Source organism: Mobula hypostoma, chromosome 9 (assembly GCF_963921235.1).
Source record: "Mobula hypostoma chromosome 9, sMobHyp1.1, whole genome shotgun sequence".
Classification (NCBI taxonomy): domain Eukaryota; kingdom Metazoa; phylum Chordata; class Chondrichthyes; order Myliobatiformes; family Myliobatidae; genus Mobula; species Mobula hypostoma.
The window spans coordinates 126,149,704-126,169,185 of record NC_086105.1 but is presented as its reverse complement, the minus strand read 5'-3'; the positions used below and the strand labels follow the sequence as shown (position 1 = coordinate 126,169,185).

The following is a 19,482-nucleotide window of genomic DNA, read 5'->3' as shown; positions in this document are numbered from 1 at the left end:
ACTGTGAAATCAAATTTTTAGGTTTTTGTGATTTTGATTTGTTTTGCATGAGAAATTTACTTTGAAATCCTAATGTATCAAATATATTTAAGTACCTATGTCATCATGTATACCTTGATATTCACTTTCTTGCAGACATTCATAGTAGAACAGAATGTCTGTTCTTCTATATGTCTACATCTACTATAAATCAATGAAAAATAAGTGTATAATTCAATAAGTATATATGAAATTAACTTTTTTAGGCAGCAAGTTTGAACTGATTGCAATGGATGACGTAGAACGAAGTAACTTCAATTCAGTTGATGAGGAAATTACTTACTGGAAAGAGCTTGCTCAGAAATACCAACACTGGTAAGAATAGTGTACAGATCCCCTCTGAGAATGTCAAGTGTAATTTGTGGCTTAGTTTATTGAATATTTACATCAATTGTTAGTTGTTATTGGCTTGTAGCTTTCCAAAACAAACTTCTGAGATCTTTACTACACGTTGCCAGAAACCCAATACATCGCCTACAGTGGGCACTCAAACAATTTAACAAATTGCTTGCAGACATAATTAAATAAGAATTTAATAGAATTTACATTATAGGTTTGGGCAGCTTGGCTTGACAGATGAATTGTCCTGCATAAGTTTTATCCCACCCCAATAGACTTGATCCTTCTGGTATTTGATTTTTTTTTTTAATCCATTTCAACTTCATAAATTTAGTAACTTTTAAAATACTCATTGAGTTGCAAAGAAGTAATCTATGTTGTAGCAAGTTACTAAGTAAAGCATCAAAGAATTAAACCACTGGATTTGTTACTGACTCTTGCATTTGAGAGAAAACATCTCAAGAATATTGTGGAATCTAAATCTGGCATTTTAAAAATATTTACTAGTGCACAGAACACTCGGGAAGAACTGATGGAGTTCCAGGAAGGAAGTCGGGAGCTAGAAGCAGAATTGGAGACTCAACTTGAACATGCTGAAAATAGAAATCGTGAGCTTCTATCAGACAACAATCGTCTCCGTATGGAACTTGAGTTGTTTAAGGTGTGTTGGTGGAAAACTCCTTGTAAATGTTTCATGTGTTTTAATATAACCATTTAAAATGCTGGTTCTTAGAACACTTGACAGTGTTATTATCAGAGTCGATCCTTAACATAAAGTTTAGTCTGGTGTTGGTTAATGACTAATCGTTGTTCCAAGGTCCGTATGAAATTCTTACTGCAAGCACCGCATAGGGATTTGTGATAATTGCATCAAGGTAACCTTGCCTGATGTGTTCTGTTTTGCAAAGACTCAGCTACTTTGAGAGTTGTTTTTCTGAGTAGGATTTGATTTCTAACTACTTGAGAGAAATCTTGGAAGATTTGGTGGTTAGCTGCTAACTTTGTATTAATTTGGGCAATAATTGCCAAGTCAATAGATTCTTTCTGTTAGCAGAGAAAACTTGCTCATGAAGTTTAATAAGTATGCTTTTCCATGTCAATCCTCCAAGTTTTTAATCTATATATTGTGTTGACTGGGAAATGTGAATTGCAATGACATTTGCATTCATTTTGAGCTTCAAGGATCATGGTCAAAAGGAGCAGGCTATCTATTCACTGCTGACTCTGGTGGGCTCATTTTTATCATGGTGCTGAATTGGAAAAAGATCAGATCATGACTGATCTCGAGGTTTGCTCTGTAAATGAATTTGCTCATAGTGTGACTATAAATGGGTATTGAAATTATTCACCAAACTTTTTATAATGATTTTTTTTTTACACCTCACAGAGATCAACTCATGCAGTACTGTGCAAAAGTCCTGGACACCCTAGATTTTTTTTATATAAAGTGTTTTAGATGTTTATTTTTTGTTTTCTGCATTAGTACATCTGTAGAAAAGAGTACATTTAGATTTCCAAACATTTTTCCAAAAAAAGTTAGAAGAACCTTTATTTCCTTAAAGAAAATACCGTTGAGTAATAGAACATTTTTCAAATAAAAACTTGATTACTTTGTAGGTATATAGCCAGTGCATGATTTAGCAAAGTAGTGCTAATGATCAATGTCATAATGAGGTGAAAGAACTAAACTGATTAACTGAAACAGAAATGGGTGTAGAAGGAATCAAACTAGGCGAAGAACAACCAAACTAAAAAGTAAGGATGTGCCAGTTTAGCCTTCAAATCATTGATTCTTAAACCACGATGAGTGAACATAGCAACAAGACAAAGGTGGTCATTCTGCATCAGTTTTAAAGGCAAAGGGTGATTTTATTTACTGTTTACTGCTTTTTGTAGTACATTTCTTAAATTTGTTTTTGAAAGCATCTTCGCTTTACAGAATTTTTTTACATGTGCTCAAGACTCTTGCACAGTACTGCATGTTAACCCTTTCATTGCCTAGATAATTCTTGTGAACCTCCTGAACCCTTTCCAATGCCAGCATGACCTTTTAGATAAGGGGCCCAAACTGCTCGTAATACTCTATGTACGGACTGACCAATGTTTCATAAAGCCTCAATATCTAGTGATTCTTGAAAGATCATTACTAATGCCTCCACAATCTCTTCAGCTACTTCCTTTCAGAACCCTGGGTGTAGTCCATCTGGTCTAGGTGGCTTAACTATTTTTAGGCCTTTTAACTTCTCAAGCTCTTTCTCCTTAGTAATAGCAAATACACTCACTTCTGGCCTGACGCACAAATTTCTGGCATATTGCTTATGTCTTCCACAGTGAAAACTGATGCAAAATACTTAAGTTCACCTGCCATTTCTTTAACTCCCACTATGACCCCTCCAGTGTTGTTTTCCAGCAGTCCTATATCCATTCTTCTCTCTTTCAGATATCAAAGATGCATAAAAAGTTACTTTATATATTATTGGCTAACTTTCCTTCAAATTTCATCTTTTCTCTTTATGGCTCTTTAGTTACCTTCAGCTGGATTTCAAAAGGTCCACAATACTGTACCTTCTCACTAATTTTTGCAATATGTAGTCTCTTTTATTTTTATGCTGACTTTGACTTTTCATGTCAGCTACCATTGCCTCATCTTCTTTGAGAATACTTTGTCTTTGAGATGTATCTTTCCTGCGCTTTCCGAATTTACCCCAGAAACACCAGCCATTGCTGTTCTGTTGTTATCCCTGCTAGTGTCACTTTCTAATCAACTTTGACCAACTCCTCTTTCATGCCTATAATTCCCTTTACTCCACTACACTACTAATACATTTAACTTTAGCTTTTCCTCAAATTGCAGGGTGAATTCTATCACATGATCACTGTTCCTAAGGGTTCCTTTACCTTTAGCTCCCTAATCAAATCTAGGTCATTACATAACATTCAATCCAGAATTGCCATTCCCCTATTAGGCGTAGCCGCATTCTGCTCTAGAAAGCCATTTTGTGGGCATTCCACCAATTCCCTCCCTTAGGATCCAGCACCAACCTGATTCTCTCCACTTGCCGCTGCCCCCCCCCCGCCCCAAGTCAACCTGCATGTTGGTGTCCCCCATGATTATTACAACATTGCCCTTTTCTATCTTCTGTTCTAATTTGTATCCCACATCTTGGCTACTGTTCAGAAGCCTGTGTACGACTCCCATCTGGGTCTTTTATCCTTGTAGTTTCTTGACTCTACCCATATGATTCTACATCTTCTGATCCTGTGTCACCTCTTCCTAAGGATTTCATTTCACTTTTTACCAACAGAGTCGCCCCACCTGCCTGCCTGTCCTTCAGTGTATATCCTTTGATATTAAGCTCCCAACTACGATCTTTCAGCCATAACTCAGATGCTCACAGCGTCATAAGACTATAAGATATAGTAGCAGACTTGGGCCCTTTGGCCCATCGAGTCTGCTCTGCCATTTCATCATGGCTGATAAATTTTCCTTGGCCCCAGTCTCCTCTCTTCCCTCCTTATCCCTTCATACACTGATCAATCTCTGCCTTAAATGTACATAAAGATTTGGCCTCCACAGCTGCCTGTGGCAACGATACTCCACAGATACACCACTCTTGAGCGAAAGAATTTCCTCCTCATCTCTATTCTAAAAGGACACCACTCTGTTCTGAGGCTGTGTCCTCTGGTCTTAGACACTCTCACCACAGGAAACATCCTCTCCCTATCTACTCTATCAAGGCCTTTCACCATTCAATAGGTTCCAATTAGATCATCCCTCATTCTTCTGAATTCCAGTGAATACATGTCCAGAGCCATCAAGCATTCTTTGTATGACAAGCTGTTTAATCTTGGAATCATTTTCATGAATCTCCTTTGAACACTCTCCAGTATCAGCACTTCCTTTCTAAGATAAGGGGCCCAGAACTGCTCTCAATACTCCAAGTGAGGCCTTAGTGCTTTATAAAGTCTCAACATTACATCTTTGCTTTTATATTCTAGTCCTCTTTGAAATGAATGCTAACATTGCATTTGTCTTCCTCACCACAGACTCAACCTGCAAATTAACCTTTAGAGAATCCTGCACAAGGACTCCAAGACCATTTGTGCCTCAGTTTTTTTTGTATTTTCTCTCTATGTACGTAACAGGAAACACTTTCGTTTCTTCAAAGTGTATAACCATACACTTCCTGACACGCATACCATTTGCCAATTCTTTGACCTTTCACTTAATCTAAGTACTTCTGTAGCCTCCCTATTTCTTCAAAACCACCTCCCCCTCCACCCATCTTCATACTGTCTGCAAACTTTGGAACAAAGCTATCAATTCCATCATCCAAATCATTGACATATGACGTAAAAAGAATCAGTCCTAACACAGACCCCTGTGGAACACCACATAGTTACTGGCAGCCATACAGAAAAGACTTCCTTTATTCCTTTTTTTGCCTCCTGCCAATCATCCACCGTAGGGGTCGCCAACCTGTCGATCACGATTGACCGGTTGACCTTTGAGACTTTCCCAGTAGATCCCGAAGAAAAATCAAAAATAAATACACAAATACTGTTGCAATGTGAGCATTATTAATGTAAGTAATACTAATTAGGATAATGGTAATATAGCAGTATTTTCGCTAAAAAGCTGTTTGTAAAGAGAGATTGTTTCCGGGTTGCGGGGGTTTAGTTCCGTTCTTTCTGCCCAGTGCGCATGTGTGTAGCTCCCGCGCCATGCACCGCGTTTTCAGCGTAGCCTGTGCTGCATCAAAGTGACCAATCAGATTAGATGAGAGTACAGACTGTCGCAAACATCAATATTCGGCAGTGTTCCCAACCTCCGGGCCGCGAAACATGCAGGGGTACAGCGGTAGTCGGGACGCACCCAGCAAATCTTTGAGAAAAAGCTGAAATAAACAAGCTAATTAATTAGGTGCTGCCCAGCACGTAAATGTCGGCCCAGATCAAAGGCGACGCAATCACTCGTGATATCCTGATAGCATAGTGGAGGCTCCACGAAAGAAGGCAAAAACATACAAATTCCATCCAGAATGGGAAGAGGAATTTCTATTTATCTTGGTGAGAGACAAGTGTGCATGTATGTTGTGCCACCAAGCACAAGCACTGACTAAAAGAGGGAATCTGGAGCGGCACCACAACACCAACCACCAGGAATTTAAAGACACCTACTCCCCAAAGAGCGCAATTCGTGCCTGGAAAGTTGAGTTGAAATCGGGGGTTGGAGGCCCAGCAATCGTTTTCCACAAAACATGCTGCTCAAAATAAGGCAGCTATTGAAGCATCATTTTGTGTAAGTCACCTCTTGGCTAAACACAAGAAGCCTTTTACAGATGGCGATTTATTTAAGGAAGCAATGGTCATTACCGCAGAGACGGTTTTTAATGACTTTTAAAAACAAAAACAGCATCACAACTGCAATACATAATACACTGCTTGGCCCTGCAACAGTGACAAGGAGGGTAGTAGAGTCACTGTCAGAAGGTGAATATTTTCACTACAGTTCGATGAATCCTTGGATGTAATGCAAACAGCTCAGCTTGCTGTATTTGTCAGAATGGCTTTCCAACATTTTACAACAAAGGAGGACTTCCTCACTTTTGCAATTAAAGAATGAGAGGTGAGGATATTTACTATGAGTTTAAAAAAATGTCTAAAAATGACATCCCTATTCATAAACTGGTGGCAATTACTACTGATGGGGCTGAGCAATGTATGGTGTGCGCATTGGTTTTTTTTAGCACTAAAAGTCACTGCCTACTTCGAGTCAACTTATCTATATGAAATTGCATTTTCACAGATGAAGATTATTAAATCTAAGAACAGGAGGTAACTTACTGACAGACACCTCACTAGGGTTGCCAACTTTCTCTCACAAATAAGGGACAAAAGTAGCAGTCAAATCCCGGGACATTTGTGTTTACCCTGAGGAAGACTACCATGACTGTGAAGCCTTGCGCATGCGTGATGTCCCGATTTTTTTTTTTTTTTTTTTTTTTGAAACCCCATGAATTGGTTTTGGCTTAATCTTCATTATTTCTACTTTATATGGGTTGTGTATTTATCATGTCATTCCTGCTTTTACTATATGTTAGTGTTATTTTAGGTTTTGTGTTATTTGGTAGGTTTTTTGGGTCTGGGAACGCTCAAATTTTTTCCATATAAATTAATGGTAATTGCTTTGGTGTAAAGCATTTCTGCACGAAAGGTTTCATAGGAACACTGCACCTTAGCCGGGGAAATGCGGGACAGTTGGCAACCCTACACCTCACAGACTGGCTGTCTGTAGTTACGAGCCAAATTTCAGGGAACTAGCAGAAAGTATTCGGCCCCAGTCATCACACTGAGTGCAACAGTCAATTTTTATTCATTTATTTCTCGTGTTGAAATAAAATTAAATAATGAAACTTGGAATTAAAGGTGTGAAGTATGTAATATTCTTAAAGATAGCTATGGCCTGTTTGATATGCTAGTTAGTGTTGTTTGAATTAATTTGAAAGTTTGACAAAAGTATTTTGTGTAATTCAAATACAATTTTCCCAAATAAAAGGCCTCAAATTGGAAGTACATCTGAGCTGTTTTTTCTCTAAACAATTTAATAGGTAGATCTTGCCTTTCACTGAGGTCGAGGTAGGGGATCTTGGGCTTTAAAAAGGTTGGTGACCACTAATCCACTGCATTATCCCTGTGAGTACCTTTCCTGTAATACCATGTAGCTTGTTAAGCAGCCTCATGTGTGGGACCTCATCAAATGACTTCTGAAAATCCAAATATGCAACATCAACCAATTCTCCTTTCTCTATCCTGCTTGTTATTTCTTCAAATAATTCCAACAGGTTTGTAAGGCAAGAGTTTTCCCTTGAGGAAATCGTGCTGAATACAGCCTATTTTATCATGTGCCTCCAAGTGCCCCAAAAGTAGATCCTTAACAATTAACTTCAACATCTTCCCAACCACTGAAGCCAGATTAACTGCCCTATAATTGCCTGCCTCCTGCCTTCTGCCTCTCTCGAAGTGACATTTGTAATTTTCCATTCTTCCAGAATCTAGTGATTCTTGAAAGATCATTACTATTGTCTCCACAATCTCTTCAGCTGCCTCTTTCAGAACCCTGGGGTGTACACCATGTGGTCCAGGTGACTTATCGACCTTTGGACCTTTCAGTTTCCCAAAAGAGCCTTTTCTCTCGTAGTGGTACCTTCACACATTTCATGCCCCGATGCCTGGGACTTCCACTATACTGCTAGTGCCTTCCACAGTGAAGACTGATACAAAATACTTAGTCAGTTTGTTTGCTATGTCATTGTTCCTCATTACTATCTCTCCAGCAGTCTGATATCCACTTTTGCCTCTTTTACACTATATATCCAAAGAAACTTTTGGTATTCTCTTTAATATTATTGGCTACCTTACTCTCATTCCATCTTTATCTTAATGACTTTTTTTGGTTGCCTTCTGTTGGTATTTTAAAGCTTCCCAATCCTCTAACTTCCCACTAATTTTTGCTCTATTATGTCTGCTCTTTTGCTTTTATGTTGGCTTTGACTTGTTGGGAATGGTTGTCATCTTGGCTTTTAGAGTACTCCTTCCTCTTTGGGATGGATATATCCTGTGCCTTGCAAATTGCTTCAATCTGATTTTAGCCTCTCAAATTTTAGTGAGTTCAATCATGTTATGATCACTTTCCCCTAAGCATTCTTTTACCTTGAGCTCTAATCAATTCTGGTTCATTGCAGAACACCCAATCCAGAATAGCTGATTTCCTCCCTCCCCACACCCCTTGGTGGGCTCAACTACAAGCTACATTAAAAAGCCATCTCATGGCATTCTAGAAATTCTTTCTCTTGGAATCCAGCGCCAGCCTAATTTTCCCAATTTATCTGCATATTGAAATCCCCCATGACTTGTAAATTTGCTTGAAATCATACCTGTCAATCTCTTAACTGCGCTACAAGATATCTACCTTATTCCATATACTGCACACATTCAAGTATGTCTTCAGTCCTTTATTCATCACCCTTTTTGAACTTGTCCCATGTTGCACTTGAATTCATCCCACTGACTGCAATTTTGCCCTATCATCTGCCTGTTCTTCCTCAGTCTCACTACACAATGCATTGACTTGTATACCAACTGCCCCATCCTCAGCCCTAGCACTCTGGTCCTTGGCACCCTGCCCAATGGCTCTAGCAAAACTGCCCACAAGGATATTGTCTCTCCCTCTGGTTCAGGAGTAACCTGTCCTTTTTTTTTGTCATACCTTTCCCCAGAAGAGATCCCAGTGACCCAGAAATCTATAACCCTGCCCCCTGCACCAATTCCTCAGCCACTCATTGATCTGTCAAATAATTATATTCTTGAGTCAGTGGTGCGTGGCACAGGCAGCAATCCTGAAATTACTACCCTGGAGGTCCTGCTTTTCAGCTTTATTCCTAACTCCCTATATTGTCTTCAGGACCTCCTCGCTTTCCTACCCATGTCATTGGCATCAATATGTACCACAGCTTCTGGTTGTTCATCCCATCCTTTTAGAATGCCACGGACACTATCCAAGACATCCCTGACCTGGCACCTGGGAGGCAACATACAATCCATGTGTCTCTTTCACATCCATAGCATCTGCTTTCTTTAACTGTGGACTCTTCCATCACTACTGCACTCTTCTCCCCCTCCCTTCTGAGCTACAGAGCCAGACTCGGGTGCCAGAGACCCTGTCACTGTAGCTCCATGGGTAGGTTGTCTTCCCCCAGCAATATCCAAAATGGTATAGTTGTTGAGGGGAATGGCCACAGGGTACTCTTCTCTGGCTGCCTATTCCCGTTCTTTCAGTCACCCAGGTACCTGCCTCCTGCAACTTGGGAGCTACAGGGAGGTAGTCACCCCTGTCTATCACTTTCCTTATCCTCATGAGCCAAAAGTCATCCAGATGCAGCTAATTTCTATGGGTTTTTTTTGCTTCATGCACTTTATGTCCAAAGAGAATGTTGTTAGACTTCTAATCAAGTTTAATACAGATCTTGATTAAAGTAAAAAGCTTTTTATTCCCATTTGAAGTTGTGTACTTGTTAAATTCTATATTGGTCATCACTGTTCTAATTGCTGCAAACACATACAATTTAAAAAAAATAAAAATAAATAAAATAAATTCAAGCCTTTTAATGAAATTGTTTTCTATTTGCTATTCTTGGAACTAGTTTGGGAATTGTCCTGTAAACATTGTTGAAAGGTAGTTATGATAATACAGTGTGGCAATGTACCCTTTTGGCTCAAATTCAGCATCCATTTTCACTAATCCCACAATTTCTAATCAAATTAATTTAGACCGTATGCCATTGCCAGGAGGATTGTAAATAGGTGCTATTTACACCATTTACTTTTAAGCTTACTACCTAATGCTGTGGTAAAATTTTTAAGTGGATCTGTTATATTTAATTGAATTTGCTTAAAGTTGGGCAAGAACACTGGCTACTCGAGTCAATTTCAACTTTGAGTTTACAAACCTGTCTTCTGTGGCTATGCATTAAATTTGTTTGCTCTTTCGTTGCTGAAAATCTTTGCAGATATATTTCTTGTTTGCTGGTAGCTTTTTTGTATTGGAACTTGTCAAACATTCCACCCTGCAAAAACTTATTTCAGGGAGGTAGCATCATCAATTTGCGGGAGGCTTCCAGAACTTCCGGGAGAGGTGGGATGTCTGCAATAGAGTAGCTCCTGAGCAGCTAGCCAGCTAGTTTAAATAATGTTAGCTATGCTAATGAACCAATGACAGCTGTTAAACTCACCTCAACATGTCTTTTACAGTCTTAACCCACCATAGGCAATAGAAAAGTCACTGTTGCAAACAGTGCAGTGAGCAATGCTGTCATTATTTTTGACCCCTATTAGGCAGGGGTACACTTTAGTGTAGTCTGGGGTGACGTACGTTTTATTTTCTTTTTTTGGAACACTCTGCCATGGCGTGTACACTCACTCAATCTCACGTGCTTGCTCTCAAAAAAATTGATTTCCAGGCCATTGTACATAATTTGCGGGCATCAGGGAGCCACTATTAATATGCGGGAGACTCCCAGAACTTCTGGGAGAGGTGGGATGTCTGACTTGTTGGCAGCAGACATCAGTTAAGTGGGAAAGAGCAAATGAGAGATCATGGGTTTGGATTTTTCAGCCCAAGTGCTAATAAGCTTTGCAATTCTTTGAAGTCTAAAAGGTGCTGCTGAGTTCTGCTTGGCTGTGTGCCACACTGCTTTCTTGAGTTGAACAGCAGAGCAAAAGCACTCTGAAATTGCCTGGCGTTCACAGTAAGGAATCGGCTCTGAACAGTCACAGAATGGTTACAGCATGGAAGGAAGCTATTTGGCAAATTGAGTATGTATTAGCTTTTGAGCTATCTTGCCAGTTCCGCTCCTGGTTGGGGGATCTTCCCCAATATGACCCCCTGGAGTACATTTCTGGCCTTAACTATTTGCTGCATTTGAAAATACCACTTTTTAGATTCTTTTACATTCTGTCTCCTGATACTTGAACACTTCAATGGGAATAGTTTTTATCTTCATTACTTGAGTGGATCAATCCCACACACAAAAGCACAGATCTTCATCCCTCCAAGTGTGATGCTCAAAACTAACCTGATACTCGAGTTGTAGCCAAACCAGTGTATAGATGTTCATTATGACTTGCCTGCTCCTGTATTCCAATCAGGATCCTGTTTGCTTTAATAACTACTTCACAACAATCATCTTCCGCCAGATCTGTTTTTGTATACCATTGGGTTTTTTTTCCTCCTTCCTGCTAAACTGACAATTCACATGCCTCATGCTTGAATGTCATCCACCACATCTCAATTTACACCACCAGTCTGCCTTTAAAATCTCTGCCTATTTTCCCACCACACCCATTGTTCAGCATTGCCTCCAAGTTCTGTATCGTCTGCAAACTTGGATATTGTACCTGGCGCACCAACACTTTAATACAAAAGTGGTCTTGGAACAAACCACAAACTCCACCAGTTGCATCAGTCAGTAAATAACCTATTTGCTGCTATTTATAAATCACCTTTTTTTTTAAAACTATGCTGCTATGGCTCCTTTTATTCCAGCAGCTTAAATCTTGATGTGAACATTTCTTATTCACATTTTTTGATGTGAACATTTATTATTTCTTAACATTTATTATGCAACTTCAGAGATACTATGAGCTGCCTTTGTCAAAAACATCAATTTTTACATGGAGATAAAGTGCGGAATAGGCCCTTTGAGCCATCCCCCTCGACAACCCCAATTTAACCCTTCCCTAATCATGGGACAATTTACAATGGCCAGTCAACCTACCTGGTATGCCTTTAAACTATGGGAGAAAACTGGAGGCCTAGGGAAAAAAACATGCATTCCACAGGAGGGTAAGCATAGACTCCTTGTAGAGGATGCTGGCATTAAACTCTGAACTCCACCCTGAGCGCTGTGCTAACTGCTGCACTACTGGAACTATCTAGTTAGTTAGAAACTATTTGTATTTCGTAAATGAATGTTGGCTTTCTTTAATCAATCCATGTATGTGTTTCTGTTGCTGACTATTTGTAGAACTAATTTCACTGGGCGTTAAACTGTTTGGGCTGTGGTTGCTGTATTGATTCTGATTCAAGATTGTGTAATGTAACTTGCAGTACGCAAGTGTAAAGGAGAAAAATAGTTACTCCAAATCCAAAGCAGCACCAAAGAACTCAGTAAATATAAATACATAAGATAATTTATGTACACAGTATGTTCATAAAGTGACATAATGCCCTTTTATTGAACAAGGGTGTAACGCTTGAAATTTTTCTGATGTTAGGCACCACCTTTGAATCTTTAGATTTTGAATTATGGTCAAGATTTCCTCCTCCTCCTCCCTCAGCAAGCTATATGACCTATTGCATCTAGACAAGATGATTTATCTTGTATCACTCACAGCCCTGACTTCCTTTACATGTTTTCCTATCCAGAATTGAATCACTTCCTTTTCAAAATTTGATTCGTTGTTCTGAGTTGAAAATCATGTCAGATTGTCATGATATGAGAATGGAGGAATTGCTGTTGTTTTCTTGTTAAGTTTATATTCATAAATGCATTTGAGTCTTCAATATAATTCAATTCAATAAAGACGATTGCAATCTATTGCCCCATCAACTTGAGGTGTTTTTCTTTCTCCTCCATCTATTAAAGAAACAATGGATAAGCACTGGGGTGTTTTCTTGGGTGGTGGAAGTACTTTAAAAGCTCTTCTGGATGTTCAAAGACCTGTAGATGCTGGAAATCTGAAGAATGAAATATTTTTGTTGGAGGTACTCAAGTAGCTCTGATTGCAGGATTGTTAGTCTGAAATGTGATCTGGGTTAGTGGATTATTTTGGTCAAAAGAAAAATTCACTCTGAAGGAGGAACTTCTTTCCCCCAAATTGGTATGATGAGGTATGTCATTATTTATAGTGATATCTAATTTTCATATTTAATTTCAGGAAAAGCTAGAAGAACATCACACGGAGAATTATAAGCGAATTAGTTTGCTGCAAGATGAACTTACTGAAACTACTGCCGTTAAAGACCAACTGCAGAAGTACATCAGAGAACTAGAACAAGCCAATGATGATTTGGAAAGAGCAAAAAGGTATCCTCTCAATGTATGACTATATTGAATATTTTTAATTGTAGTTGTATTATGGAATAGATTTGAAGTGAATATTTTAAGATCAGTTTATACTAGCTGCAGTGATTAGAATTTAGGGCCATATCCTGAAGATAAAGTGTCAACTATTTCTGAGATGAGATTTCTTTCATCTTGTTTCATTCCCTTTTTTTCCAAGTGTTGTGAATGCTGTAGTATTGAATATATTTCAAACATATCAATAGATCCTTAATGTCATGGATAATGGACAGGAATGAGGATTTGGTGGGGACATTCTCTTGAAAGCAAATATGTTGGTCTACTATTGTCCTTGAGCTCGTGAAAGAGAAGTGGACAATTTGGGCATATTGGTTGGAATGGTTGCCCAATGACGTTCTATGTATACTTGCATGTTATACAAAGATTTCAGTAAAGTTGCATAATTGTACATCCTGTGATCTAATAATCTTTGGAGTACTAATGGCAAACACGACTAGAAACTGCAATCTTCAAACCATTGGATCGTCATAAGAAATGGAGAGGGGCAGTGTAAATTTTGATTGCAAACTGATTAAGGGGAGAAAGGGCATTGATAAAGACAGGGTAATTTAGTGCTGTGGTCCTTGCCTAAAGGATTTAGCAGAAGTTGGGGAAGAGGTTGTTTGTAGTTCTAACATGTATATTTTGGAGAAATGTGCAAGTACCTCACAGAAAATGTAGCTGTGTTCAATGAAATCCTGTCATTTGTTATGCAAATACTATTGAGACATGAAATCTACTCCAGATGCTGAAAAGTTTTTGATAGTTGGCTAAGCATTGCTATGTCCAACTGTTGAAGACTTCTGAATCAGATTCAAAAGATCTTGAGCTATTGTTAAACTAAAATTAAGCAAAATAAATGCTAAAGTAGGGATATTAAAATCTTAAGAATAACTCTTTAATATAAAACACTTAAATGGCCAAACTTATGAACATAAATGTCTTGATATTTATTCTCCTCTACTATTCCTGTCCATCAAAATCAAGTTCAGCAGGTATAATGACCACTGAAGAGTATTTGATAGCTCTGGGCCTGTACTCAATGGAATTGGAAGAATGGGGTGGAATTTTATTGAATGCTGCTGACTAATGAAGCTCCTGGAGTGGAGAGAATGTTTCCCTTAGTAGGTGAGTCTGGAACCCAAGGACACAGCCTCAGAATAAAGAGTTGTCTCTTTAGAACTGAGATGAGGTTTTTATTTTTATTTTTATTTTTTATTTATTTATTTTATTTTATTTTTTAAGCAGCTGGTGATGAACCTGAAATTCAATGCCAGAGATTTGTAGAGACCAAGCAATTTGGCATACTTAAGGCAGAGATTAACAGGTTCTTGATTGTTAAGGATTATGGGGAGAAGTTTGGAGAGTTAACTTGACAGGTGGAAAAAGACATCCCTGATCGAATGGTGGAGTAGACTTGAAGGTGTAATCCTGCTCCAAATCTTGTGGTCATTAGTACTTATTAGTCATTAGAAGTTTGTCTGTCATTGAGAAGGAAAATTGTGTTCAAGGTTTTATTAGTGGGGGGGCGGGGGGAGGAGGAGAGAAATTTAAAATTTGGACAAGTTGAGTACATCTTGATGAGACCATAAGACATAGAAACAGAATTGGGCTACTTGGCACACTGAGTCTGTTTTATTATCCCTCTCAACCCCATTCTCCTTCCTTCCTTCCCATAGCCTTTGCCTTGACTAATCAAGATCCAGTCAACTTCTTTAAATGTACTCAGTCACTTGGTCTCCACAACTGTCTGTGGCAATAAATTTCACAGATTCACCACCCTCTTGCTAAAGAATTCCCTTCTTGTATCTGTTCTAAATGGACAGCCTTTTATTCTGAGTCTGTGCCCTCTGGTCCTAGACTCTCTCAATACTGAAGACATCCTCTCCACATCCACTCTTATCTAGGCCTTTCAATGTAGTAGGTTTAATTGAGATTCCTCCCCGCCCCCCCAACCCTACTCATTCTTATAAAATCCAGTGAGTACATTTCCAGAGCCATCAAAAACCTCTCCTTTCATCCTGAAATCATTCTTAGAAACCTCTGGACTCTCTTCAATGCCAGCACATCCTTGAATATGAGCAGTTTTGGACCTCATAATACTTGAATGTGGTCTGGACAATGCCTTGTAACACCTCAGCATTACATCCTTACTTTCACATTCCAGTCCTCAAAAGCTTTGGCTTCCTTACTACTAACTTATCCTGCAAGCTGATCTTTTGGGAGTCCTGCACTGGAACTCAGTCTCTTTGCACCTTCAATTTCTGAACTTGCTCCCCATTTAGAAAAAAGGAATAAAGTACTATTTTTGTTATTAGTATGTACATGATAGAATGTACATCTACTTTGTATTTCCTTGCACTAAGGCATAAATGTACTCTTCCTGAATTCAAACATCAAAATAAATTCTACCTATGTTGGAATCACTTTCCAGACTGCATCTTTTGGAAAGAAGCAGTTTTGTTACTTCTGTTGCTCTCTCCATAAGCAGTAACTTAATGGTTGAATGTTTCCACTGTTTAATTACTTTTTAATTTGTAGTTCTACTTTTGATGGCAAAGGGCCAAATTTTGTACTGATTTGCTGACTAAAATTTTGTAGGATTGAAAACTTCTCCAATTACTGGGGGATGAAGGTTAATTTTTTTTATATAATGAGCTTAATTTAACAGCTAATGGCTTTTTTCCCTAACTGGAAGCAACACTTTGGAATCTAGCTTAAAATGTGTAGCTTTAGCAGCTGTGTCTGGATACTGGGCTCCTTTAGCTTTCCTATATAATGGTAAATGAAAAAATTGTAAATGCCACTGTACAGTTTAATATTCAAATACTGACAGTTATTTAATGAGTGTTTTTTCAGATCCTCACTTCTAAGAATTGTAAATCCAGTTTGTATTTGGTGCACATTTATGTAGAATAATAAGCATTGCCACTTTTGGTTGATACTTAATGTACTGAATAACAGTTAAATTTGCAGATTGGTATTTTACAACACATTCACTAATAGTGGGAATGTTTTTAAAGAAATGTTAAATGTCAGAAGAGGAACTAAATTATGAAAAGAACACTAAGTTTCATGCCACTAGGTCAACAGTGTAAGAAATGTTGGTTTTGGTGGCTTTTAGGGAAAATTTAAATTGCAGTATAGTATTTTTTTTGCCCTGAAAAGTGCAGCTTGCAAATTTATGTTTGCATTTTATTGAAATCCTGGTTAAATTTTGAATTATAAATCTTGGTTTGTTTATTTGGAACTTGTTGATTTGTAACACCTGGTACAGCGATTTATCTTGAATATCTTTGTGATACTAGTGTTTTATCTGTTTTTTACTATAGAGCAACTATAATGTCCCTAGAGGACTTCGAGCAGCGTTTGAACCAGGCAATTGAGAGAAATGCATTCCTGGAGAGTGAACTAGATGAGAAAGAAAACCTTCTGGTGTCTGTTCAAAGACTGAAAGATGAAGCAAGAGGTCATTGTTTATTTTCATTTGGATGTACAATTAGATGTTTAAAAGTTCACTAACTTTGTCTGGGGGAAAAAGTGTTAGAAGGTTTTTGCACTAACTATGATTTGTTTCCAGATCTGAGGCAAGAATTGGCAGTACAACAAAAACCTGCATCAGTCAGAAAACCCTCAAATCCCTCCTTGGAGACTGAAAATGCAACAATGCAAGCCTCCACAATGATGCCTTCAACCCCACTACTCTGCAAAGGACCTAGCAGTGTGTTTGCCACACCTGCCTTGCTCACAAAAGGTGATCTTTTATTGGGGGGAAAAAAAAAGTTGTTTGTTTTGCCCTTGGCTTCTATCGATCAGTAAATATGTCAACAATTAGCTCCAGCTAGAAGTGAATTTGTAAGGTGTTCATTTAAAAACAGAAAAGGCATGGATAGTGTTTTTCTTGGGGGTGGAGAAGAGGCTTAATATTTCCAGGAGTCTATTCAAATACGTGTAATAATCAATTGGGTTGTGTAGTAGTTGGACACCGGCTTTTTAGTTTTCCAAGGTCTGAATTTAATTCCAATCAGTTTGATAAGGGAATGACTTTAAACTTGGGGCTGAGGCATACTGAGCAGATCGGAGGCATCCTCACTTTGAAACTAGTTGTTTAATGTTGCATCTGGATTACTAATGCAATGACTCAAAGATCAGGTTTCAATATGTAATAGTGATGTAATAGCTTGAGTGTACTGTATTGTAAATTGAGTATGAGGAGGTTTCTAAGAAAGATAAATGAATTGAGATAAAGCGTAATATAGGGAAATAAGGGGTTCTTAATTTCAGTTGAACAGCAAAGCAGTGCCCCTTAAGTACTGTATTAATGTTCAGAAACAATTTGGGTGGTATTGTCTGTTCAGGAAGAGCAAAGCAAATGGGACTTCAGCTTTTACTGCAAGCTGTTTAAAAAGGAATTAAAATACAATAGTGAGGAATTCTTGCTGCTGTTGTACTGAACTTGAGACCAGTTAAGAATACTCTTGCTGTTTTAGTCTCTATCTGAATGTTCTGCCTTGGTGGAAGTTCAGTATAGTGTCACTAGATTAATCAGACAATAGAGTAACTCGATTTGATATATAATCCTGAGAGATCTCATTGAATTTGTTAATCCCAGTAGAACTGCACATGGTTAGACATGGAGTTAATTTAGCTGGCTGCAGAATCTAGTCTAGAAGTATAATCTCATGATAAAAGGTTAGCCATCTCCGATAAAGTTGGCTTTGTGTGCTTGAATGTTTGGTACATTTGAGATTATCTTATTAGATGGTTAGATACCAAGCAAATACAAGGATCTGGGATTCAAGTGTATGTTTTGATGGGGTGGGGCAGGTGCTGGAGGAGATTCAACTGCAGGATGGTGGGCTGACCCAAGTCTTGTGTGTTAAATGGCCTCCTTTGTTAATGCATTCCTTGTAAACTGTACTAAAATTTCCAAGCATACTAGAGTGTTCAATGACTGACTGGTTTTACTCTTATTTGGTTAATGATTTTTTTCTAATTTGTTATTAATTGGGCATTTTTGTTTAAACTTTTTTCAGATTGTTATACTGGCAGTCCTCTGACTCCATCAGCCAGGATATCTGCACTTAACATAGTGGGAGACTTGCTTAGGAAAGTTGGGGTAAGGATTGCAGCATTATGTGCAGGGTTAATTGAATATCTTGGTTCTCTAATTCTCATTCTTGGCCTCTCGATGTTTATGACTATATTGCATAAAAACTAGATCTTGGGCAAACCTGGGAATTCCATACTGAACAATATTGGAAGTCTGAGGTAGTTCATTTCTGAAATGAGCACTAACAGTTGGAAAAACTCTTCTACACTTTTTATATTCACAAAAACTTGAGTCCTTGAGCTCGTGTGTCTTTAAGGTTAAAATATCCACTAGTTTTTCCTTGTACTTATTCAATGCTCTAAAAAATTTTATTGAAATTTAAATTTATATTGCACTAATTTACCCTTGGTGAGTTAACTGGAAATGAATGCCTAAAGTTGAATTATCCAGAATTCTTGTAAGAATTAGTTGATGTAATTCTGTAAAACTGACATGTATGAAGAAGCTGAGGTTTTGGTTTTGTTCTGGTGTTCAATCTATTTGAAACTGTGGATACTTTTGATTCTTTCCTGACTCTGAGGTCAGTATCGAGTTTTTCTTTCCATTCATGGATAGTTTTTATATGAAATAGTTTGCACTGTGTGGGCCCAACAGCCAGTTTCACTGGACCTGTTGGGAAGCCAATCTTGCAGGGTAAGTATTGAGGGGATGGGGAAGACAGTTGGGATCAATATCAACTGATGTGAGTGTAGCACCCTCACTAAATTATTGTCAAAATGTGTGTTAACCACAAATCTTGGTGTGGAATATGTACATGTACTAACAGGCTGTTTAAAGTAATAATTTGCCCACTAGTTTACTTGTGTTATCAGACCACTTGCAATGTTGTATTCCATAAAATAGATACATTATTAAGTTTATACTTTGAGAATGCAATTAAAATATTGGTTCTGCAATGGAATCAGATGCTATATGTTACGAGTAGATTCTGGTAGTGATGGTTCATGTTATGTTCTGTCAGAGTGGGGTTTTGAAAACTGTTCCGACTTGGGTCAATTGCAGAATCTTAAACAATGAATTAAATGAGCCATAGAAAAATTATGTGAAGTTGGTCCCTTTATTGGAGGCTACTCGAAGGGATACTGCAGCATAACTGAATTGTACATGTGTTTCCCTTTTTGTAGCCTGAACTTGTTTGATGTATGGACTCTATTTGGTCCCAGTTTTGAACTTTTTTAACAGTGATGCATTAAATATTGTGTGAAGAACATAGATTATGAGAATTTAGAATAAAAAGTCATATCACATAACTTTCCTGTTTACCTATGTGACTTTGCAAATGTTCTTCCAATCCAAAAACATTCAGAC

At 38.1% G+C, this 19,482-nt stretch overlaps 1 protein-coding gene across 3 annotated transcripts in view; it reads left to right on the top strand.

The window, feature by feature from the left end:
- Positions 1-19,482, top strand: part of nde1 (nudE neurodevelopment protein 1) — a 36,896-nt gene that overhangs the window by 5,655 nt on the left and 11,759 nt on the right. For all 3 annotated transcript variants that reach the window (XM_063059082.1, XM_063059081.1, XM_063059083.1), the window contains exons 2-7: positions 246-354; positions 886-1,039; positions 12,877-13,025; positions 16,394-16,530; positions 16,642-16,815; positions 18,098-18,180. In XM_063059082.1, coding sequence (XP_062915152.1) covers positions 269-354; positions 886-1,039; positions 12,877-13,025; positions 16,394-16,530; positions 16,642-16,815; positions 18,098-18,180 — 783 coding nt within the window. In that variant the 5' untranslated portion in view covers positions 246-268. The remainder of the gene's footprint in view (positions 1-245; positions 355-885; positions 1,040-12,876; positions 13,026-16,393; positions 16,531-16,641; positions 16,816-18,097; positions 18,181-19,482) is intronic.